This window comes from Seriola aureovittata, chromosome 22 (genome assembly GCF_021018895.1).
Source record: "Seriola aureovittata isolate HTS-2021-v1 ecotype China chromosome 22, ASM2101889v1, whole genome shotgun sequence".
Taxonomy (NCBI): Eukaryota; Metazoa; Chordata; class Actinopteri; order Carangiformes; family Carangidae; genus Seriola; species Seriola aureovittata.
In genome coordinates, this window is record NC_079385.1 from 20,933,567 (window position 1) to 20,956,636 (window position 23,070).

Genomic DNA, 23,070 nt, shown 5'->3' on the forward strand with positions numbered 1-23,070 from the left:
ATTAGTTGCTGGTTTGTTAAATGTGATCATTGTTGTTAATTCTGCGATTTAGTAATTTTCATGATTGTTTCATCATTTATTAGTTTTTTTGTTTCTTTGTCACATTTCCAATCACACCCAGTTTATGGCCCCAAAATAATCAATAGATTTTCAAAACAATGAAGTCATATAGTGAAGCTGAAGAAAAGAAAATCATTATTTTAAGACTGAATTAATGGTTTATGGTATATTTTGATGTTTAATTAATTAAAATAAGTTGTTGCTGGTTCAGGTTCTTTCATGTGTGATCGTTATTTTAAGTTCTACTAATCAACATGAATTCAAGTTGTGATGAACATTTTTTAATAGTTTTGACATTTCAAAGATTAAATTAATAAAATAATATCTGTTACTTGATGAAAATAACTTGTAACAGAGTCGTGATGATTTTAAAAGTTTATGAAACACGAAGAGATGGATGTGACCTCGTCCTCAGGAACGTTTCCTCTCACACAAAAACACTTGTTACGTCAGACGCAGGTTCCCGCTCACCTGACGTCGTGGCAGATTATTATAATAAAAAAAGAGAAAAGAAACGTCACGACGAGTCGAACAGAAACTGAACGTGTCGTTAAAAGCAGAACCTTTAGTCAAGGCGTCTCAGTGAGTAAAGCAGCAGGATATTTACAGGAAAAACACATTCTTCACTTCCTTCCTGGTCAGAGTTCAGCCAATGCCTCTTCACACTGAGGTCATGTGATCCTGACGCCGGGCCCGTTTCCGTGGAGACGACTTTTGACACAGCAGGAACTGAAAAGAAGAAGAGGAGGCACTTCTTGAATGGCTGGTTTGTGTGTGTGTCGTCGTCCCTCCGACAGTGTTCGTGTGTCGTCGTCTCCTCTGACGGTGTTCGGTTGTCGGTCTCTGTCTGGACACCGGGGGGCGCTGCTGTTCGTCTCAGTGGCCTGATGCAGGAGGCACTTGGTAGTGATGCTCTGAGGGGGGAGTCCAGCCCTGCTATGTCATCAGGATGGGCTTCTGCCTCACCTCCAGGATGTCTGACACACAAACACAACAGTGGAAACACAATAGAGATTTCTTAAAGGGCCAGGCACCTAACTGAGTTAATGTAGACATCACATTAAAATCAGTATTCATGTTTTTAGTTTAGCAAACTCTATTTCCCATTAGCCCTAAACTTTCACAGGCTCAACAGAAGTGGTTAGTTCATGTGTCTGTAGTAACAGTGTTACAGTTGAGTATCGGTGGTTAGTTCACTGACAGACTATACTATGTCATTTTTATGACTTTTTATTTCTTACTATGCTGTTGTTTTAACAACTTTTCATGCCTTACAATACTATGCCATTTTTATGCCGTACTATACTATGTCATTTTTTTGACTTTTCATGCCTTACTATACTATGTCATTTTTTTGACTTTTCATGCCTTACTATACTATGTTGTTTTTATGCCTTTTTATACTATGTAATTTTATTGACTTTTCATGCCTTACTATACTATGTCGTTTTTATGCCTTATTACACTTTGTCATTTTTATGACTTTTCATGCCTTACTATACTATGTTGTTTTTATGCCTTATTATACTATGTCGTTTTTTGACTTTTCATGCCTTACTATACTATGACGTTTTTATGACTTTTTATGCCTTACTATACTATGATGTTTTTATGACTTTTCATGCCTTACTATACTATGTTGTTTTTATGCCTTATTATACTATGTTGTTTTTATGTCTTATTATACTGTCGTTTTTATGACTTCTTTTGCCCTTCTATACTATGTCGTTTTTATGCCTTACTATACTATGTAATTTTTTTGACTTTTCATGCCTTACTGTACTATGTCGTTTTTATGACTTCTTTTGCCCTTCTATACTATGTCGTTTTTATGCCTTACTATACTATGTAATTTTATTGACTTTTCATGCCTTACTATACTATGTCGTTTTTATGCCTTATTACACTTTGTCATTTTTATGACTTTTCATGCCTTACTATACTATGTTGTTTTTATGCCTTATTATACTGTCGTTTTTATGACTTTTTATGCCTTACTATACTATGTCATTTTTATGACTTTTCATGCCTTACTATACTATGTCGTTTTTATGCCTTATTATACTATGTCGTTTTTTGACTTTTCATGCCTTACTATACTACGTTGTTTTTATGCCTTATTATACTGTCGTTTTTATGACTTTTTATGCCTTACTATACTATGTCATTTTTATGACTTTTCATGCCTTACTATACTATGTCGTTTTTATGCCTTACTATACTATGTCGTTTTTATGACTTACTATAGTGTCGTTTTTTGACTTTTCATGCCTTACTATACTATGTTGTTTTTATGCCTTATTATACTGTCGTTTTTATGACTTTTCATGCCTTACTATACTATGACGTTTTTATGACTTTTTATGCCTTACTATACTATGATGTTTTTATGACTTTTCATGCCTTACTATACTATGTCATTTTTATGACTTTTCATGCCTTACTATACTATGCCGTTTTTATGCCTTATTATACTATGTCATTTTTTTGACTTTTCATGTCCTACTATACTATGTCGTTTTTATGCCTTATTATACTATGTCATTTTTATGCCTTATTATACTATGTCATTTTTATGACTTTTTATGCCTTACTATACTGTGTCGTTTTTATGACTTTTTATTACTTAATATACTATGTCATTTTTTGACTTTTCATGCCTCACTATAATATGTCATTTTTATGACTTTCATGCCTTACTATACTATGTCGTTTTTATGACTTTTTATGCCGTACTATACTATGTCATTTTTTTGACTTTTCATGTCCTACTATACTATGTCGTTTTTATGCCTTATTATACTATGTCATTTTTTTGACTTTTCATGCCCTACTGTACTATGGCGTTTTCATGACTTTTTATGCCTTACTATACTATGTAATTTTTTTGACTTTTCATGCCTTACTATACTGTCGTTTTTATGCCTTACTATACTACGTCATTTTTTTTGACTTTTTATGCCTTATTATACTATGTCATTTTTATGATTTTTTCTGCCTTACTATACTATGTCGTGATTATGCCTTAATATACTATGTAATTTTTTTGACTTTTCATGCCTTACTATACTGTCGTTTTTATGCCTTACTATACTACGTCATTTTTTTTGACTTTTTATGCCTTATTATACTATGTCATTTTTATGATTTTTTATGCCTTACTATACTGTCATTTTTTTTGACTTTTCATGCCTTCCTATACTATGTCGTGATTATGCCTTACTATACTATGTCATTTTTTTTACTTTTTATGCCTTACTATACTATGACGTTTTTATGACTTTTTATGCCTTACTATACTATGTCGTTTTTATGACTTTTTATGACTTTCTATATTATGTCGTTTTTATGACTTTTCATGCCTTACTATACTATGTCGTTTTTATGCCTTACTATACTATGTCATTTTTATGACTTTTTATGCCTTACTATACTGTCATTTTTTTGACTTTTCATGCCTTACTATACTATGACGTTTTTATGACTTTTCATGCCTTACTATACTATGTCGTTTTTATGCCTTATTATACTATGTCATTTTTATGACTTTTTATGCCTTACTATACTGTGTCGTTTTTATGACTTTTTATGCCTTACTATACTATGTTGTTTTCATGCCTTATTATACTATGTCGTTTTTTATGACTTTTTATGCCTTACTATTCTGTCATTTTTTTGACTTTTCATGCCTTACTATACTATGTAGTTTTTATGACTTTTTATGCCTTGCTATACTATGTTGTTATTATAACTTTTTATGCCTTACTATACTATGTCATTTTTATGACTTTTCATGCCTTACTATACTATGTCATTTTTATGACTTTTCATGCCTTACTATACTATGCCGTTTTTAATGCCTTATTATACTATGTCATTTTTTTGACTTTTCATGCCTTATTATGCTATGTCGTTTTTATGACTTTTTATTACTTAATATACTATGTCGTTTTTATGACTTTTCATGCCTTACTATACTATGTCGTTTTTATGCCTTATTATACTATGTCGTTTTTATGTCTTTTCATGCCTTACTATACTATGCCGTTTTTATGCCTTATTATATATATGTAGTTTTTATGACTTTTTATGCCTTGCTATACTATGTTGTTTTTATGACTTTTTATGCCTTACTTTACTATGTCGTTTTTATGACTTTTCATGCCTTACTATACTATGTCGTTTTTATGCCTTATTATACTATGTCGTTTTTATGTCTTATTATACTTTGTCATTTTTGTGACTTTTCATGCCTTACTATACTATGTTGTTTTCATGCCTTATTATACTATGTCGTTTTTATGACTTTTTATGCCTTACTATTCTATGTCATTTTTTTGACTTTTCATGCCTTACTATACTATGTAGTTTTTATGACTTTTTATGCCTTGCTATACTATGTTGTTTTTATGACTTTTTATGCCTTACTTTACTATGTCATTTTTTTGACTTTTCATGCCTTACTATACTATGACGTTTTTATGACTTTTCATGCCTTACTATACTGTGTCGTTTTTATGACTTTGTATGCCTTACTATACTATGTCGTTTTTATGACTTTTTATGACTTTCTATATTATGTCGTTTTTATGACTTTTCATGCCTTACTATACTATGTCGTTTTTATGCCTTATTATACTATGTCGTTTTTATGTCTTATTATACTTTGTCATTTTTATGACTTTTCATGCCTTACTATACTATGTTGTTTTCATGCCTTATTATACTATGTCGTTTTTATGACTTTTTATGCCTTACTATTCTATGTCATTTTTTTGACTTTTCATGCCTTACTATACTATGTAGTTTTTATGACTTTTTATGCCTTGCTATACTATGTTGTTTTTATGACTTTTTATGCCTTACTATACTATGTCATTTTTATGACTTTTCATGCCTTGCTATACTATGTCATTTTTATGACTTTTCATGCCTTACTATACTATGTCATTTTTATGACTTTTCATGCCTTATTATGCTATGTCGTTTTTATGACTTTTTATTACTTAATATACTATGTCATTTTTATGACTTTTCATGCCTTACTATACTATGTCGTTTTTATGACTTTTTATGCCGTACTATACTATGTCATTTTTTTTACTTTTCATGTCCTACTATACTATGTCGTTTTTATGCCTTATTATACTATGTCATTTTTTTGACTTTTCATTCCCTACTGTTCTATGGCGTTTTCATGACTTTTTATGCCTTACTATACTATGTCATTTTTTTGACTTTTCATGCCTTACTATACTGTCGTTTTTATGCCTTACTATACTACGTCATTTTTTTTTACTTTTTATGCCTTATTATACTATGTCATTTTTATGATTTTTTATGCCTTACTATACTGTCATTTTTTTTAACTTTTCATGCCTTACTATACTATGTCGTGATTATGCCTTAATATACTATGTCATTTTTTTTACTTTTTATGCCTTACTATACTGTGCCATTTTTTTGACTTTTCATGCCTTATTATACTATGTCGTTTTTTTGACTTTTCATGCCCTACTGTACTATGTCATTTTTATGACTTTTCATGCCTTACTATACTATGTCATTTTTTTGACTTTTTATGCCTTATTACACTGTCGTTTTTATGACTTTTTATGCCTTACTATACTATGTCATTTTTTTGACTTTTCATGCCTTACTATACTATGACGTTTTTATGACTTTTCATGCCTTACTATACTATGTCGTTTTCATGCCTTATTATACTATGTCATTTTTATGACTTTTTATGCCTTACTATACTATGTCATTTTTATGCCTTACTATACTATGTCATTTTTTTGACTTTTTATGCCTTACTATACTATGTCATTTTTTTGACTTTTCATGCCTTATTATACTGTCGTTTTTATGACTTTTTATGCCTTAATATACTATGTTAATTTTTTGACTTTTCATACCTTATTATACTATGTCGTTTTTATGACTTTTTATGCCTTAATATAATATGTCATTTTTTTGACTTTTTATGCCTTACTATACTATGTCGTGATTATGCCTTAATATACTATGTCATTTTTTTTACTTTTTATGCCTTATTATACTATGTCGTTTTTATGCATTACTATACTATGTCATTTTTTTTACTTTTCATGCCCTACTGTACTATGGCATTTTTATGACTTTTTATGCCTTACTATACTATGTCATTTTTTTGACTTTTCATGCCTTACTATACTATGTCGTTTTTATGCCTTATTATACTATGTCATTTTTATGCCTTATTATACTGTGTCGTTTTTATGACTTTTTATGCCTTACTATACTATGTCGTTTTTATGACTTTTTATGACTTTCTATATTATGTCGTTTTTATGACTTTTCATGCCTTACTATACTATGTCGTTTTTATGCCTTATTATAGTATGTCGTTTTTATGCCTTATTATACTATGTCATTTTTATGACTTTTTATGCCTTACTATTCTATGTCATTTTTTTGACTTTTCATGCCTTACTATACTATGTAGTTTTTTTGACTTTTCATGCCCTACTGTACTATGTCATTTTTATGACTTTTCATGCCTTAATATACTGTCATTTTTTTGACTTTTTATGCCTTATTACACTGTCGTTTTTATGACTTTTTATGCCTTACTATACTATGTCGTTTTTATGACTTTTTATGCCTTACTATACTATGTCGTTTTTATGACTTTTTATTCCTTAATATACTATGTCGTTTCTATGCCTTATTATACTATGTCATTTTTATGACTTTTTATGCCTTACTATACTATGTCATTTTTTTTGACTTTTCATGCCTTACTATACTATGTCGTGATTATGCCTTATTATACTATGTCATTTTTTTGACTTTTCATGCCCTACTATACTATGTCGTTTTTATGCCTTATTATACTATGTCATTTTTATGACTTTTTATGCCTTACTATACTATGTCATTTTTTTTGACTTTTCATGCCTTACTATACTATGTCGTGATTATGCCTTTTCATGCCTTACTATACTATGTCGTTTTTATGCCTTATTATACTATGTCATTTTTATGACTTTTTATGCCTTACTATACTGTGTCGTTTTTATGACTTTTCATGCCTTATTATACTATGTCATTTTTATGACTTTTTATGCCTTACTATACTATGTCGTTTTTATGACTTTTTATTCCTTAATATACTATGTCGTTTTTATGCCTTATTATACTATGTCATTTTTTTGACTTTTCATGCCTTATTATGCTATGTCGTTTTTATGACTTTTTATTGCTTAATATACTATGTCGTTTTTATGACTTTTCATGCCTTACTATACTGTGTCGTTTTTATGTCTTATTATACTTTGTCATTTTTGTGACTTTTCATGCCTTACTATACTATGTTGTTTTCATGCCTTATTATACTATGTCGTTTTTATGACTTTTTATGCCTTACTATTTTATGTCATTTTTTTGACTTTTCATGCCTTACTATACTATGTAGTTTTTATGACTTTTTATGCCTTGCTATACTATGTTGTTTTTATGACTTTTTATGCCTTACTTTACTATGTCATTTTTTTGACTTTTCATGCCTTACTATACTATGACGTTTTTATGACTTTTCATGCCTTACTATACTATGTCGTTATTATGCCTTATTATACTATGTCATTTTTATGACTTTTTATGCCTTACTATACTGTGTCGTTTTTATGACTTTGTATGCCTTACTATACTATGTCGTTTTTATGACTTTTTATGACTTTCTATATTATGTCATTTTTATGACTTTTCATGCCTTACTATACTATGTCGTTTTTATGCCTTATTATACTATGTCGTTTTTATGTCTTATTATACTTTGTCATTTTTATGACTTTTCATGCCTTACTATACTATGTCGTTATTATGCCTTATTATACTATGTCATTTTTATGACTTTTTATGCCTTACTATACTGTGTCGTTTTTATGACTTTGTATGCCTTACTATACTATGTCGTTTTTATGACTTTTTATGACTTTCTATATTATGTCGTTTTTATAACTTTTCATGCCTTACTATACTATGTCGTTTTTATGCCTTATTATACTATGTCGTTTTTATGTCTTATTATACTTTGTCATTTTTGTGACTTTTCATGCCTTACTATACTATGTTGTTTTCATGCCTTATTATACTATGTCGTTTTTATGACTTTTTATGCCTTACTATTCTATGTCATTTTTTTGACTTTTCATGCCTTACTATACTATGTAGTTTTTATGACTTTTTATGCCTTGCTATACTATGTTGTTTTTATGACTTTTTATGCCTTACTTTACTATGTCATTTTTTTTACTTTTCATGCCTTACTATACTATGACGTTTTTATGACTTTTCATGCCTTACTATACTATGTCGTTATTATGCCTTATTATTCTATGTCATTTTTATGACTTTTTATGCCTTACTATACTGTGTCGTTTTTATGACTTTGTATGCCTTACTATACTATGTCGTTTTTATGACTTTTTATGACTTTCTATATTATGTCGTTTTTATGATTTTTCATGCCTTACTATACTATGTCGTCTTTATGCCTTATTATACTATGTCGTTTTTATGTCTTATTATACTTTGTCATTTTTGTGACTTTTCATGCCTTACTATACTATGTTGTTTTCATGCCTTATTATACTATGTCGTTTTTATGACTTTTTATGCCTTACTATTCTATGTCATTTTTTTGACTTTTCATGCCTTACTATACTATGTAGTTTTTATGACTTTTTATGCCTTGCTATACTATGTTGTTTTTATGACTTTTTATGCCTTACTTTACTATGTCATTTTTTTGACTTTTCATGCCTTACTATACTATGACGTTTTTATGACTTTTCATGCCTTACTATACTATGTCGTTATTATGCCTTATTATACTATGTCATTTTTATGACTTTTTATGCCTTACTATACTGTGTCGTTTTTATGACTTTGTATGCCTTACTATACTATGTCGTTTTTATGACTTTTTATGACTTTCTATATTATGTCGTTTTTATGACTTTTCATGCCTTACTATACTATGTCGTTTTTATGCCTTATTATACTATGTCGTTTTTTATGTCTTATTATACTTTGTCATTTTTGTGACTTTTCATGCCTTACTATACTATGTTGTTTTCATGCCTTATTATACTATGTCGTTTTTATGACTTTTTATGCCTTACTATTCTATGTCATTTTTTTGACTTTTCATGCCTTACTATACTATGTAGTTTTTATGACTTTTTATGCCTTGCTATACTATGTTGTTTTTATGACTTTTTATGCCTTACTTTACTATGTCATTTTTTTGACTTTTCATGCCTTACTATACTATGTCGTTATTATGCCTTATTATACTATGTCATTTTTATGACTTTTTATGCCTTACTATACTGTGTCGTTTTTATGACTTTTTATGACTTTCTATATTATGTCGTTTTTATGACTTTTCATGCCTTACTATACTATGTCGTTTTTATGCCTTATTATACTATGTCGTTTTTTATGTCTTATTATACTTTGTTATTTTTATGACTTTTCATGCCTTACTATACTATGTCGTTATTATGCCTTATTATACTATGTCATTTTTATGACTTTTTATGCCTTACTATACTGTGTCGTTTTTATGACTTTGTATGCCTTACTATACTATGTCATTTTTATGACTTTTCATGCCTTACTATACTATGTTGTTTTCATGCCTTATTATACTATGTCGTTTTTATGACTTTTTATGCCTTACTATTCTATGTCATTTTTTTGACTTTTCATGCCTTACTATACTATGTAGTTTTTATGACTTTTTATGCCTTGCTATACTATGTTGTTTTTATGACTTTTTATGCCTTACTATACTATGTCATTTTTATGACTTTTCATGCCTTGCTATACTATGTCATTTTTATGACTTTTCATGCCTTACTATACTATGTCATTTTTATGACTTTTCATGCCTTATTATGCTATGCCGTTTTTATGACTTTTTATTACTTAATATACTGTGTCATTTTTATGACTTTTCATGCCTTACTATACTATGTCGTTTTTATGACTTTTTATGCCGTACTATACTATGTCATTTTTTTTACTTTTCATGTCCTACTATACTATGTCGTTTTTATGCCTTATTATACTATGTCATTTTTTTGACTTTTCATTCCCTACTGTTCTATGGCGTTTTCATGACTTTTTATGCCTTACTATACTATGTAATTTTTTTGACTTTTCATGCCTTACTATACTGTCGTTTTTATGCCTTACTATACTACGTCATTTTTTTTTACTTTTTATGCCTTATTATAATATGTCATTTTTATGATTTTTTATGCCTTACTATAGTGTCATTTTTTTTAACTTTTCATGCCTTACTATACTATGTCGTGATTATGCCTTAATATACTGTCATTTTTTTTACTTTTTATGCCTTACTATACTGTGCCATTTTTTTGACTTTGCATGCCTTATTATACTATGTCGTTTTTATGCATTACTATACTATGTCATTTTTTTGACTTTTCATGCCCTACTGTACTATGTCATTTTTATGACTTTTCATGCCTTACTATACTATGTCATTTTTTTGACTTTTTATGCCTTATTACACTGTCGTTTTTATGACTTTTTATGCCTTACTATACTATGACGTTTTTATGACTTTTCATGCCTTACTATACTATGTCGTTTTTATGCCTTATTATACTATGTCATTTTTATGACTTTTTATGCCTTACTATACTATGTCATTTTTATGCCTTACTATACTATGTCATTTTTTTGACTTTTTATGCCTTACTATACTATGTCATTTTTTTGACTTTTCATGCCTTATTATACTATGTCGTTTTTATGACTTTTTATGCCTTACTATACTATGTTAATTTTTTGACTTTTCATACCTTATTATACTATGTCGTTTTTATGACTTTTTATGCCTTAATATAATATGTCATTTTTTTGACTTTTTATGCCTTACTATACTATGTCGTGATTATGCCTTAATATACTATGTCATTTTTTTTACTTTTTATGCCTTATTATACTATGTCGTTTTTATGCATTACTATACTATGTCATTTTTTTGACTTTTCATGCCCTACTGTACTATGGCATTTTTATGACTTTTTATGCCTTACTATACTATGTCATTTTTTTGACTTTTCATGCCTTACTATACTATGTCGTTGTTATGCCTTATTATACTATGTCATTTTTATGACTTTTTATGCCTTACTATACTGTGTCGTTTTTATGACTTTTTATGCCTTACTATACTATGTCGTTTTTATGACTTTTTATGACTTTCTATATTATGTCGTTTTAATGACTTTTCATGCCTTACTATACTATGTCGTTTTTATGCCTTATTATAGTATGTCGTTTTTATGCCTTATTATACTATGTCGTTTTTATGACTTTTTATGCCTTACTATTCTATGTCATTTTTTTGACTTTTCATGCCTTACTATACTATGTAGTTTTTTTGACTTTTCATGCCCTACTGTACTATGTCATTTTTATGACTTTTCATGCCTTAATATACTGTCATTTTTTTGACTTTTTATGCCTTATTACACTGTCGTTTTTATGACTTTTTATGCCTTACTATACTATGTCGTTTTTATGACTTTTTATGCCTTACTATACTATGTCGTTTTTATGACTTTTTATTCCTTAATATACTATGTCGTTTTTATGCCTTATTATACTGTCATTTTTATGACTTTTTATGCCTTACTATACTATGTCATTTTTTTTGACTTTTCATGCCTTACTATACTATGTCGTGATTATGCCTTTTCATGCCTTACTATACTATGTCGTTTTTATGCCTTATTATACTATGTCATTTTTATGACTTTTTATGCCTTACTATACTGTGTCGTTTTTATGACTTTTTATGCCTTACTATACTATGTTGTTTTTATGACTTTTCATGCCTTACTATACTATGTCGTTTTTATGCCTTAATATACTGTCATTTTTTTTACTTTTTATGCCTTATTATACTATGTCGTTTTTATGACTTTTTATTCCTTAATATACTATGTCATTTTTTGACTTTTCATGCCTTACTATACTATGTCGTTTTTATGACTTTTTATGCCTTACTATACTATGTCATTTTTTTTTACTTTTCATGCCCTACTATATTATGTCGTTTTTATGCCTTATCATACTATGTCATTTTTTTGACTTTTCATGCCCTACTGTACTATGGCGTTTTTATGACTTTTTATGCCTTACTATACTATGTCATTTTTATGCCTTAATATACTATGTCATTTTTTTGACTTTTTATGCCTTACTATACTGTCATTTTTTCGACTTTTCATGCCTTATTATACTATGTCGTTTTTATGACTTTTTATGCCTTACTATACTATGTTATTTTTTTGACTTTTCATACCTTATTATACTATGTCGTTTTTATGACTTTTTATGCCTTACTATACTATGTCATTTTTTTGACTTTTCATGCCTTACTACAATATGTCATTTTTTTGTACTTTTTATGCCTTACTATACTATTTCATTTTTTTGACTTTTCATGCCTTACTATACTATGTCATTTTTTTGACTTTTCATGCCTTACTATACTATGTCGTTTTTATGCCTTATTATACTATGTCATTTTTTTTGACTTTTTATGCTTTATTATACGTCATTTTTATGACTTTTTATGCCTTACTATACTATGTCATTTTTTTGACTTTTCATGCCTTATTATACTATGTCGTTTTTATGCCTTACTATACTATGTCATTTTTTTGACTTTTCATGCCTTACTATACTATGTCGTTATTATGCCTTAATATACTGTCATTTTTTTTGACTTTTTATGCCTTACTATACTGTGCCATTTTTTTGACTTTTCATGCCTTACTATACTATGTCATTTTTTTGACTTTTCATGCCTTACTATACAATGTCGTTTTTATGCCTTACTATACTCTGTCGTTTTTATGACTTTTTATTTCTTACTATATTATGTCGTTTTTATGCGGTACTGTACCATGTCATGTTTATGACTTTCTATATTATGTCTTTTTTATGACTTTTTATACCGTACTATACTATGACGTTTTTATACCTTTATAGACTTTCTATAGTATAGTATAGTATGTATGGTATAGTAAGGCGCAAAAAACATCATAAAAATGTCATACTATAAAAAGTCATAAAATCATCATAGGCATAAAATCCACATAGTACAGTAAACAAACGTTTTTATAAACAAACTAAACAAACGTCATAATATAGAAAGACACCTCTCATTTCACTTTTCGCATGCAACATTTCATAGCTATAATATTAAAAGTCGCCTTTGTTTTTATGTTGTAAAGTTGTTTGTAACTTTTGTTCTCTATAAATAAAGTTCAGTCTCACAACACAAAAAATCTAGAGTGTGTGTGTGTACCTGTGGTGATGCGGTGCAGTGGCAGCGTGACGTAGGTCAGGTGTGAGTACAGCAGGAAGTAGTCATCGGCTCGGTTCAGTTTGAGCCAGGAACCGACCAGAGAGCGTCCGGTCCCCGACAGAGAACGAGAGCGAAGGTTGGTGGTAGTGTGAAGATCTGGACACAAAGACACAAAACACCCATCATGCAACTGGACCACCTGGACCCATCAAATAAAGTTTTACCAAATCTGAATCTGAATCGGTCAAGATGAAATTATTTGTTTAAAAACACACAAGCAATTTTTTGAAGATTATTCTTATCAAATATTCTGAGGTTTTGTTTCATGTTTTTCCCCTTTTTGAAAAATAATATGTATTAACACATATTGTGTTTGTCCAATTTGTGTTTTCTTTCACTTTTTCCATCTGTTTCCATCTTTTATTTGAAACCTCATCACAAACTCATTTTAAATTCCAATCGAAATCACAGGCACCAAAATGTCACACTGTATCTATTAAAGAAATGTGTAAAATAAATGAGTCAAAATGATGTTTGAACATCATAGACACGTAGAACAAGCTGATGCAGAATAAAAAATTTCTACAAAATAACAACTCCAAAACATCTTATTTTCAGGCTCATATCATCAGTGTTGAATATCTTTTGTCTGAATATTTGACTGTGACATCGGCAGGATATGATGAATCTTGCATTGAGATATACGGTATATATATATATATATATATATATATATATATATATATATAAAAGACCTGTTTGGGTTTAAATGTTGTTTTCCTTCAGTTCAATAAAGTTTTGGGAACTTTAATCCTGTGTGTTTTTTTTCTCAGACATGACATTTTTTCCTGTTTGGTTCCAGTAAACAGCTGTTGGTTTACAGACGATCATTTATATATTTTATAAACTTTCCAGTGATGAAGCTAAAAACAGACACAGACTAATAATAGAGTAAAACCAGTCCAACCAGTCTGACCAGTCTGACGCCTCTCACCTTCGTCTTCCTCCTCCCTGAAGAACTCTTCACTGTCGTTGGCGGAGTGAGACTTCTTCATCTCTGCGATTCGGTTTCGGGGCATCTTACGCCTCAGAGACGGAGAGAAGAAGGAGGGACGGTTCCTCTCCGGGGTCGGAGGCGTGCTGAAGGACGTCACCTGCAGGGAAACAGGAAGTTAGAACATATTCAATAGAGCATAGATGATGATTTATAGCCTCAGGCTTTTAATATTTAAATTTTATTTCCAATGTTGCTTTTTGGTTTTTGTTTTTCCGAACAAAGACATTTTGTTCGTGACGTCAGATCAACAGTCAGTCACTTCCTCTGTGAGATACATCTGCAGGACAGACTGTTAAATGATGCATAATGCAGTCCAGCAGCATTTATTATTGATCGTGACCTGGTTTCATCTCTTTGTGTGGAGCTTTGTACGAGTCTCTGTGCTGTTTACAGACACTCTGGGATTTTCAGTTTCTGCAGGAAACCACAGACAAAAGAAGTGAAACCAGACTCTTTAACCGACACATGGGAAGTTCGGAGTTCCTTTAAAGAGGACTTCATAACTCAACCTCAGACTTGATTTGAAACCAGCAGAGAATAAAAATCAATGTTAGAATCTTCGTCAACTAACTACAGAAAATTCAACATGAATATTTCTTCTTTGACCAACAACAACATAAAAACATCAGGTGATAAAATCCACTTTACACCGTCTACTTGTTTTTTTGTCCTCACCCTCTCGTGCATGGGGGACACCTGGTCCTCCTCGGTGCCGCAGGGGGAGGTGTCACCTGTCGGGACCCTGCTGACGGCCATCTCGGCGTGACCTTTGCCCTGCGGACCCTTCATTCTCACAAACTCCATGTTGTTGTACTTGTAGAAGCCGAACGACATCCGCTGAGCCATCTTAGCAGCTACGCTCACCTGCAGGGCGGAACAGGCTCATGAGCGGCTAACGTCAACGCAGCAGTCAATTAAGCATTGTAGCATTTAGCATTGTAGCATTGTATTCATTAAATTGGGATTTAATTATATTGGACTAAAGACTTGAGGTCACATCGTTTGTTTGGTTTTTCAAGGAGTAGCATGCTAACATGCTTTGAGCTAAAGTTAGCATGTTAATATTCACCATGTTAGCATGATATACATTAGCATTATATTTTGTGGTATTGTGCTCTGAACTGCTTTTCGAGGAGTAGCCCGCTAACATGCTCTGAGCTAAAGTTAGCACATTAACATACTAATATTTAGCATGTTAGCATGATATATAGTAGCATTATATTTTGTGGTATCAAGCTCTGAAGCGCTGCACAAAAAATTAGAAGGAAAAATATATTTTCTTTGATTGAAGTTTACTACTTTACTGATTTGAAGGTAACTGAAGATTAACTTATCAGCTTCTTCCTGAGCTTTTGACATCATTTCATGGTCTTCCTCAGCAGATGTTTTCCAAGGTTGAAAGGATTAATTAATTGGATTAGATTAATGTGTATCAGAAATTAGTGTCCAGTACATTAGCATTTCAGCCTTACGATAGCCTCAGTTTACTTTACGTTAGCATTAGCATCCTTTACTGCAGAGCCACAGACTGAGCTGCAGCTCTGCAGCGAGTCCTGGTCTCAGACTGCGGCCTCTCACCCGGTTGTCGTAGACCTTCTTCAGCGCCTCGTAGCGGATGGAGCCCTGGAAGATGACGCCCTGGAAGGTGTTGCTCTTGTCGCTCGCCACCAGCTCCACACAAACCATCTCCCCCTCCCCCACCGTCATGTCGCTGAACACCTGCACAGACACAACGGCAACATTCAGACCTCGACCTTCACCTTCTGTCAGTTATTAACAGGGAAATGAACAGAAACAGAGTCGGCTGCTCCAAACACCGTCCATTGATTTCCTGCAGAGAAATGTGTGTTGCTCCTGTAAAAGCAGGTGTTAGAGCAGGAGCGGGTTTTAAATGGAGTGAAGAAGCATCAGGTCACAGATCATTATACCTGCAGCACCAGCTCCACCTGACCCCCGACCAGCTGATACTGAGGTGGTTTCATACAGGAAGTCACCCAGAGAAAAACATGTGATTCTTTATTGAATGAAACGTTAGAGAGAGTTTTAATTTCTGGAAATATCTTTTAGGAAAAAGGTTTGTAACGTGCTGAAACAAATATCAGGTCATAAGTGCATATGTTATTATTATAATGTGGTATTTGAATTCATTTCTATGGAAGACGTGTGAAGTAATTTTCAAATAAATCCAAATGTTGAAGATTTTTTGTCAATAAAGATTTATGTGAAAAAATAATAATAATAATAAAAATATTAATGTATATTTGGAGGCGGGCTCAATAAAAATCTTTGTGGCTCAGTAAGAGTTCTGATGTCCTTCTGACCCTTCAGAATAAAAGCGGAGTCCAGATGTTTTCAGTCTATTGCTGTAAATACTTCATCATGTGATTATTTTATATTACAAGTACAAGTTATTGATTATTTTAAGTCAATCACATTTTGAAGTGATTAGAATATTAACAATGAGCAGGTTTTGAAGCTGCAGAGTTCAAACAGGAAGTAAACAGTAAGTTTACTCCCACTATTCTCCCATAATGCACAAAGGAAACGGACACAGCTTCAATCACAGCTGGACAACATTAAGACAGACAGCAGACAGATGTTTGACAGCTGCAGGGTCACCACATCTGTCTCTTCCTGGACCCTCGACTCAGAGAAACTGAATTTTAATGATTTTAATCAGAAACAATGACGAGCTGCTGCTTTTCGTTGCGAGCTGGACGTTTGCAGGTTTTGGTTTTCCTGGTTGAACAAAGACATTTACAGACGTCGCCTCCTTCAGTAACAATCAGCAGGTGACAGACTAATGATCGTGTCCCGTGTTGAAGAAACAGGTGTCATGTGATGCGTGTGTCGTTACCTCCTCAAAGTTGTCGATCATGAAGAAGATGTTGGGGTAGCTCATCTTGGACTCCTCTCCTTTACTGTCCATGGCGTGTTTAGACGGAGAGGCGAACACTTCCTGTGAGGGGAGGAGACACAGACACAACATCATGAGGCTCCGCTGGGATTAACGAGTCCTGCTAACGAGTTCGTTAACGTCCTGCTGCGCTGAGACGACTCAGTGCCGCAGGTGTGTTTCTCACCTGACACTTCTTCTTGTGGATGTGGATGTCTCCTGCGTCTGAGCGCGTGCAGACGGCGCACGTCACCACGTAGTCCAGCTGGAAGACAGAGGATGACATCACAACACTGACATCACAGCTTTTTAATCATCATCATCATCATCATCATCATCATCATCATCATCATCGTCACCTTCTGCAGGATGAGGTTCAGGTAGACGCTCTCCTCCCAGTCGATGTCGGGGTCTCCGAGGCCCGGCAGCTTCTTGGAGTCCCTCCTGTAGACCTCCACCTCCACCTGCAACAGATCACTTCCTGGATCAGGACCACGACACACTGATTGGCTGATTGGATAAGCAGGTGCACAGGTGTTCTTAATAAAGTGCTCGGTGGTGAAACAGAACAGATCCGACAGCGACGTTGCCTCTGAGGAGTGTGTGTGTGTGTGTGTGTGTGTGTGTGTGTGTGTTTGTGTGTGTGTGTGTGTGTGTGTGTGTGTGTGTGTGTGTGTGTGTGTGTGTGTGTGTGTGTGTGTGGGGGGGGGTCAGTCTCAGTTCAGGTGCGCAGGGACCAGGACTCTGGACGCCACCTGTCTCTTCAGTTAACATCAGAGGGGGGGTCAGACTCAGGTGAGAGGCTGTGACTCCTCCTGGTCTCAGAACCAGAACGAAGAAAAAACCAACAGATTTTCTGCTTGTTGTCGAGGGAATCATCAGTTATTATTACAGAGTTATTATTATTTTTAAGATTTTAAAATATCTTTTTAATATTATATTCCATTTATCTGTTTGTTTGCATCCTTTGAATTGATTTATATTAATATCATATTATCATGTCATTAAATATTATTTTTCAGAGATATTTTTAAATTATTTTCATTTTCATCATCATCATCATCATCATTATCATCATTATTGTTATTATATAAACTGTATATAATATATTATTAGTATTAATATATTTATATTTGCTCATGTATTTGACATTTGAAGCAAAAGTAAAACGCTCACACTGACTCATGTTACACACTCGTTAAAAAAAAATCCTAGTCAGCTGTTTTTAATCTTCTCATCATCATCATCATCATCATCATCATCATCATCATCACACATCTGACATCTGTTTCTCTGAACCATCAGATGAAGATGAAGATGATGATGATGATGATGATGATGATGATGGGGCTGTTAACTCAACATGGACACGTAACAATAATGTGTAACCATGGCAACCAGAGACAGAGGGGGATGTAGGACAAACTACAAAAGGCAGACAGAGTCTGAGCAGACGACGCCCAAAGAATGTAATTATATAGAGAAGAAGAAGAGGAGGAGGAACCAGACCTTCATCACACAGGCAAAGTACAACAGATCTCAGATCTGACGTTCGGTTCTGAGTCTGGAAACGTTTTGGATCCGTCAGAGAAACAAAGTGAGTTTCATTTTAAATTCTTTGTTTTATTTGTTCCTTCGTTTAAATGGTGAAAACTTTTATTCCAGGAAACAACAAGAAGGTTTATAAAGAATTTTATTTCTGAAACTTTTATTTATTTCTTTGTCATTTTTACTTTCTTTAATTTTGATTATTTTCTTCTTCTTCTCCTGTGTTTCTCTCTTTATTTGATCTCTTTCATTCTTTTATCTTATTTCGCTTCTTTTTTTAACCAATACATGTGATCTCAGATCAGCTGTTTGTTTCAGGTTATAACAGGTGGATTTTACAGTTATGGACTCTGGATCAGTGGAAAGAGTAAAAAGCGTCTCGTCACCTTCTTGCCCTCGGTGTTGTCGGCGCTGACGTACGACAGCTTCCTGCGGACGTAGAACAGCATGTCGTCCTGGCGAGGAGCACACTTCTCCATGAAGTAGGTGGAGAACATCCAGGTCCAGAACACGATGCGGTCATCCTTAAAACAGCCTGAAGACACAAAACACACGAAGAAGAAAAGTCCTTCAACATCCACAAACATCTGCAAACCAACAGCTTCTAAATATGAATCTAATATTCTGACAAAGTTTTTACTGATTCTGAACTTCTGAATAAAAACAAAGAAAAAGTTTCAGTTTTACAATCTGTTATTGAATCTGTTCCGTCTTCAGTCTCTTCTTCCTCTTAAAGAAAAACACCGAAGAAGAAAACACACGCCGATAAAGTGAAATGTCGTTTTTCAGGAGGAACCAGAGTCCTGAGTTTAACTCTTTATCTCCTGTCCGTCAGGAAGCAGGAAGTCGGACTGCTGCCGGTGTCACGGCACGTTCTGTTTGTCTGGTACTTTCATCTTTTCTAATTCACATCACCAACTGTGTGAAGTTTTATCTTTTGTTGCACAAAACATTTTAAATTAGTTTTGTGACTGAATGAAATAAACATCATCAGCGGAGCCTCGACAGAACTGAAAGGAAAGCGTTCCAGGTTCAGACCTCGTGTATTCTCTTTCATTTTCAACTTTTAATGAATTATTATATTAATTAAATGATTTTGTTGAGGTCTCTCTCTGTGCGCTATAGGCCTGAGGGAAGCAGATGCTCTAACAGGAAGTTTAACTTAATGCCATGTCATCCTCTGCCTGGTTGCCTGGCAACAGTTGCCAGGCGGCTGGCAGGTGTCTTAGGCTGGAAAAAGGTAGCGGAGCGGGGAAGGGGTGGTCGAGCAGCAGACGAGTGTCTTTATGATCTGATATCTCATGGTGTTTGATCACTCTTCAAAATAAGAGCGTTTGAGGATGAGTGAGTGCAGCGACGCAGCAGCGTGTGAATCATCTGCCAGACGTTTTATTGGCCGTAAAGAGAAATGACCTCAGAGCTGAGGCCGCAGCAGAATAATGGAAGAAGGAATTGTAATTTTAGAGTCTGACGTCACTCGTCATGTGATCAGACTTTAAACTCAAATCACAGTCATGGACATTTTAAACTGTTGAGTTCTGACTGACCATAAAAACATGCCAGTTGTTTTCACAGCTGGCAGACTGTACGTGGTGATCCAGGTTATATGAGACGAACTAATGTCCCTCAGTTATGTTGGTTCAGGTCATGTGACTGTGCTGCTGCCATTTCACCATGGCAACACATTTAACTCAAGAAAACATTCTGGTTAAAGAATAAAAGGATCAAAAGATCCTGTAATGATTTTAACAGTAAAACAGGAAGTGGTTCAACCTGGGGAAAGATTGATTCATTATTTATTTTGAAGGTTCAACCACGTTGTCCAAAACTGATCCATAAAAAAACACTATTGCCAAAATAAAGCGCCTTCCTCCTCTGAAAACCAACTGGCTTCCTGCCATTGTTTCATAATAAAAGTCCTAGTCTGCAGTATTAGTACTTTCAACAGAAGAAGGTGAGTTTAGCTCAGTGTCATTGACACGTTTAGGACGGGCTGTACTGAGTTCAGAACCTGTACCAGGATCAGCTGCTGCACAACGTCAGGACTAACTGACTTGACTTGATCAGAGCTGCGACTCAGTGACGAGACACGAGGAGCAAGAAGAAGAAAAACTCCAGATCAGGAGGATTTATATTTCACTGAACTGATGAGAACAAGATGCTGGAGGTAAAATCAAGAAGAATGAAGGGAAAAGGAAGGAAAGGAAACTCGTCTATTGGCAAATTCATTTAATTTCACAGACACAAAGTGAATTATTTTGACTTAATGAGGAAATTAACCTTGTTTTCTTTGATCGGCTCCAGTTGTAATTTAATTGTGGAAACACCTGAGCTTCAGGAGAAGGTCGTCGTGTTGAAATGTATTTCACAGAATGAATTCACAAACTAAAAAGAGACAGTGATATCAGAATCCAGAGGTGCTAGTTATTAATTATTGATTTGTTCTGCTGTTACAGTCTCAGTCGCTCTGGTCCCTGAAGGAGGATCTCTAACTATTTATTCCACCTGAGACAAATAGAAAACTGTGGCTGCTCCCGGCTGGTTCTGGTTCTGGTTCTGGAGTCTGTCCATCAAACCAGAACCATCATCAGGAGTGTGAACAGCGGGTCAGTCTGCTGCAGTGGAGCTCTTCACATTTCACACCACATCTTCCCGTCTCGGCCGGCGGCCAACCAGAGACCGGAAACGACCTCTGGCCTCCGTCCAGTCACACTTGGCGGGAAGGCTTTTCTCCTCAGACGGAGGTGAGTCAGAACAACACCTGCTGCTGAGGAGGAGGAGCTCCCACAAACCTGCAGCCGTCACTGGACATCAGAGAGGTGGTTCTGATCACTGATACCAGTACTGGTAAAGGTTCTCCAAGTCTGTGGAACTGGAGGGATAAACAGTGTTCTTCCAAAACATGTTCCTTCTTGTTCTTCAAACACCTAAACAACCTCTACAGTGTTCCTTAGAATCTGATGGACCCCTGGAACCTCGTCAATGACCACCAGAACCATTTAAAGGGCTAAAATCTCCTTAATCAACAACAGAACCACCTAAAGCACCTTTAGAACCTTTTCAATGACCACTAGAACCACCTGAAACCACCCAAAGGACTTCTAGAACATACTCAATGACCACTAGCACATCTAAAAGGTTCTCTAGGATCTCCTCAGTGACCACAAGAACCACCTAAAAGGATCTTTAGAACCATGTTATTGGCTGCTAGAACCTTCTACAAGACTACACACAGCCTTAACTACAAACTACAACAAGCTAAAGAACAACTAGAACCTCCTATAGGAGTCTTAGAACCTCCTGATTGACCACTAGTACCATTAAAGCACCTCTAGAACCTTGTTACTGACCGTTAGAACCTTTTAAAAACAACAGACACAACATAAACTACAAACCACAGACTAGAAGAAGCTAAAGAACTAGAACCATCTCCTCAGTAACCACCAGCAGCAGCTGTAGACGCCTCCTGAAGAACCTCTACGTCGCAGCCAGGACCAACTGTTGGCCGTGGTTCACCTTGAAGACGCTGATGAGCCTCAGTTGTTTTATTTTGGTTCATTTGGCCTTGAAAGACTCAGTTTTTAGAAAAGGCGTTGAGCATCTTCCTCTTGGATCTCTCCTGCTCGTGTCTCGGTGTTTGTCGACCCAGACTGAAGCAGAGAACCGAGGAACGGTTCTGCAGCAGCTTCACAGACGTTGATAAAAGTCCTGCTCTATTTATAGCTGCGTATCTCATTTTAAAAATACATCAACTGTGTTATGAAGCCCGGCGCACTATCACTCATCATCTGATGAAAGTGAACTGAATCGCCCAAAATCTCTCTCTGCCGGCGCCGGGAACAAATATCATGAGCCGTGTTCGGCTGGTGGATTCTTTATGACGGTTATATAATCCTCCGCTCAGTCGAAGCTCCAACGACCCGGAAGAAAGGAGGAACAAAGGGACGGGTGGAGGCTGCGGTGGATGGTGACTGAGTCATCGAGGTTAAAGTTTAAACTCCACAGTCGTGAGTCAAACATGTTCACACTAATTCAGTATTTAGTGTATTTCATTTACTCTGACAGATTCAAGTCAACAACAGTATAAATGTTATTTAG

General features: G+C 34.0%; 1 protein-coding gene across 1 annotated transcript in view; it reads right to left on the reverse strand.

Moving 5' to 3' along the window:
- Positions 1-325: 325 nt before the first annotated feature.
- The window catches only part of kiaa0930, a 29,054-nt gene continuing 6,309 nt past the window's right edge, over positions 326-23,070 (reverse strand). Inside the window, exons 2-10 of the mRNA XM_056367654.1 lie at positions 19,359-19,507; positions 17,784-17,888; positions 17,612-17,689; positions 17,386-17,487; positions 16,107-16,247; positions 15,204-15,392; positions 14,466-14,625; positions 13,472-13,627; positions 326-1,037 (exon numbers count right to left, since the gene is read on the reverse strand). Coding sequence (XP_056223629.1) covers positions 997-1,037; positions 13,472-13,627; positions 14,466-14,625; positions 15,204-15,392; positions 16,107-16,247; positions 17,386-17,487; positions 17,612-17,689; positions 17,784-17,888; positions 19,359-19,507 — 1,121 coding nt within the window. The 3' untranslated portion in view covers positions 326-996. The remainder of the gene's footprint in view (positions 1,038-13,471; positions 13,628-14,465; positions 14,626-15,203; positions 15,393-16,106; positions 16,248-17,385; positions 17,488-17,611; positions 17,690-17,783; positions 17,889-19,358; positions 19,508-23,070) is intronic.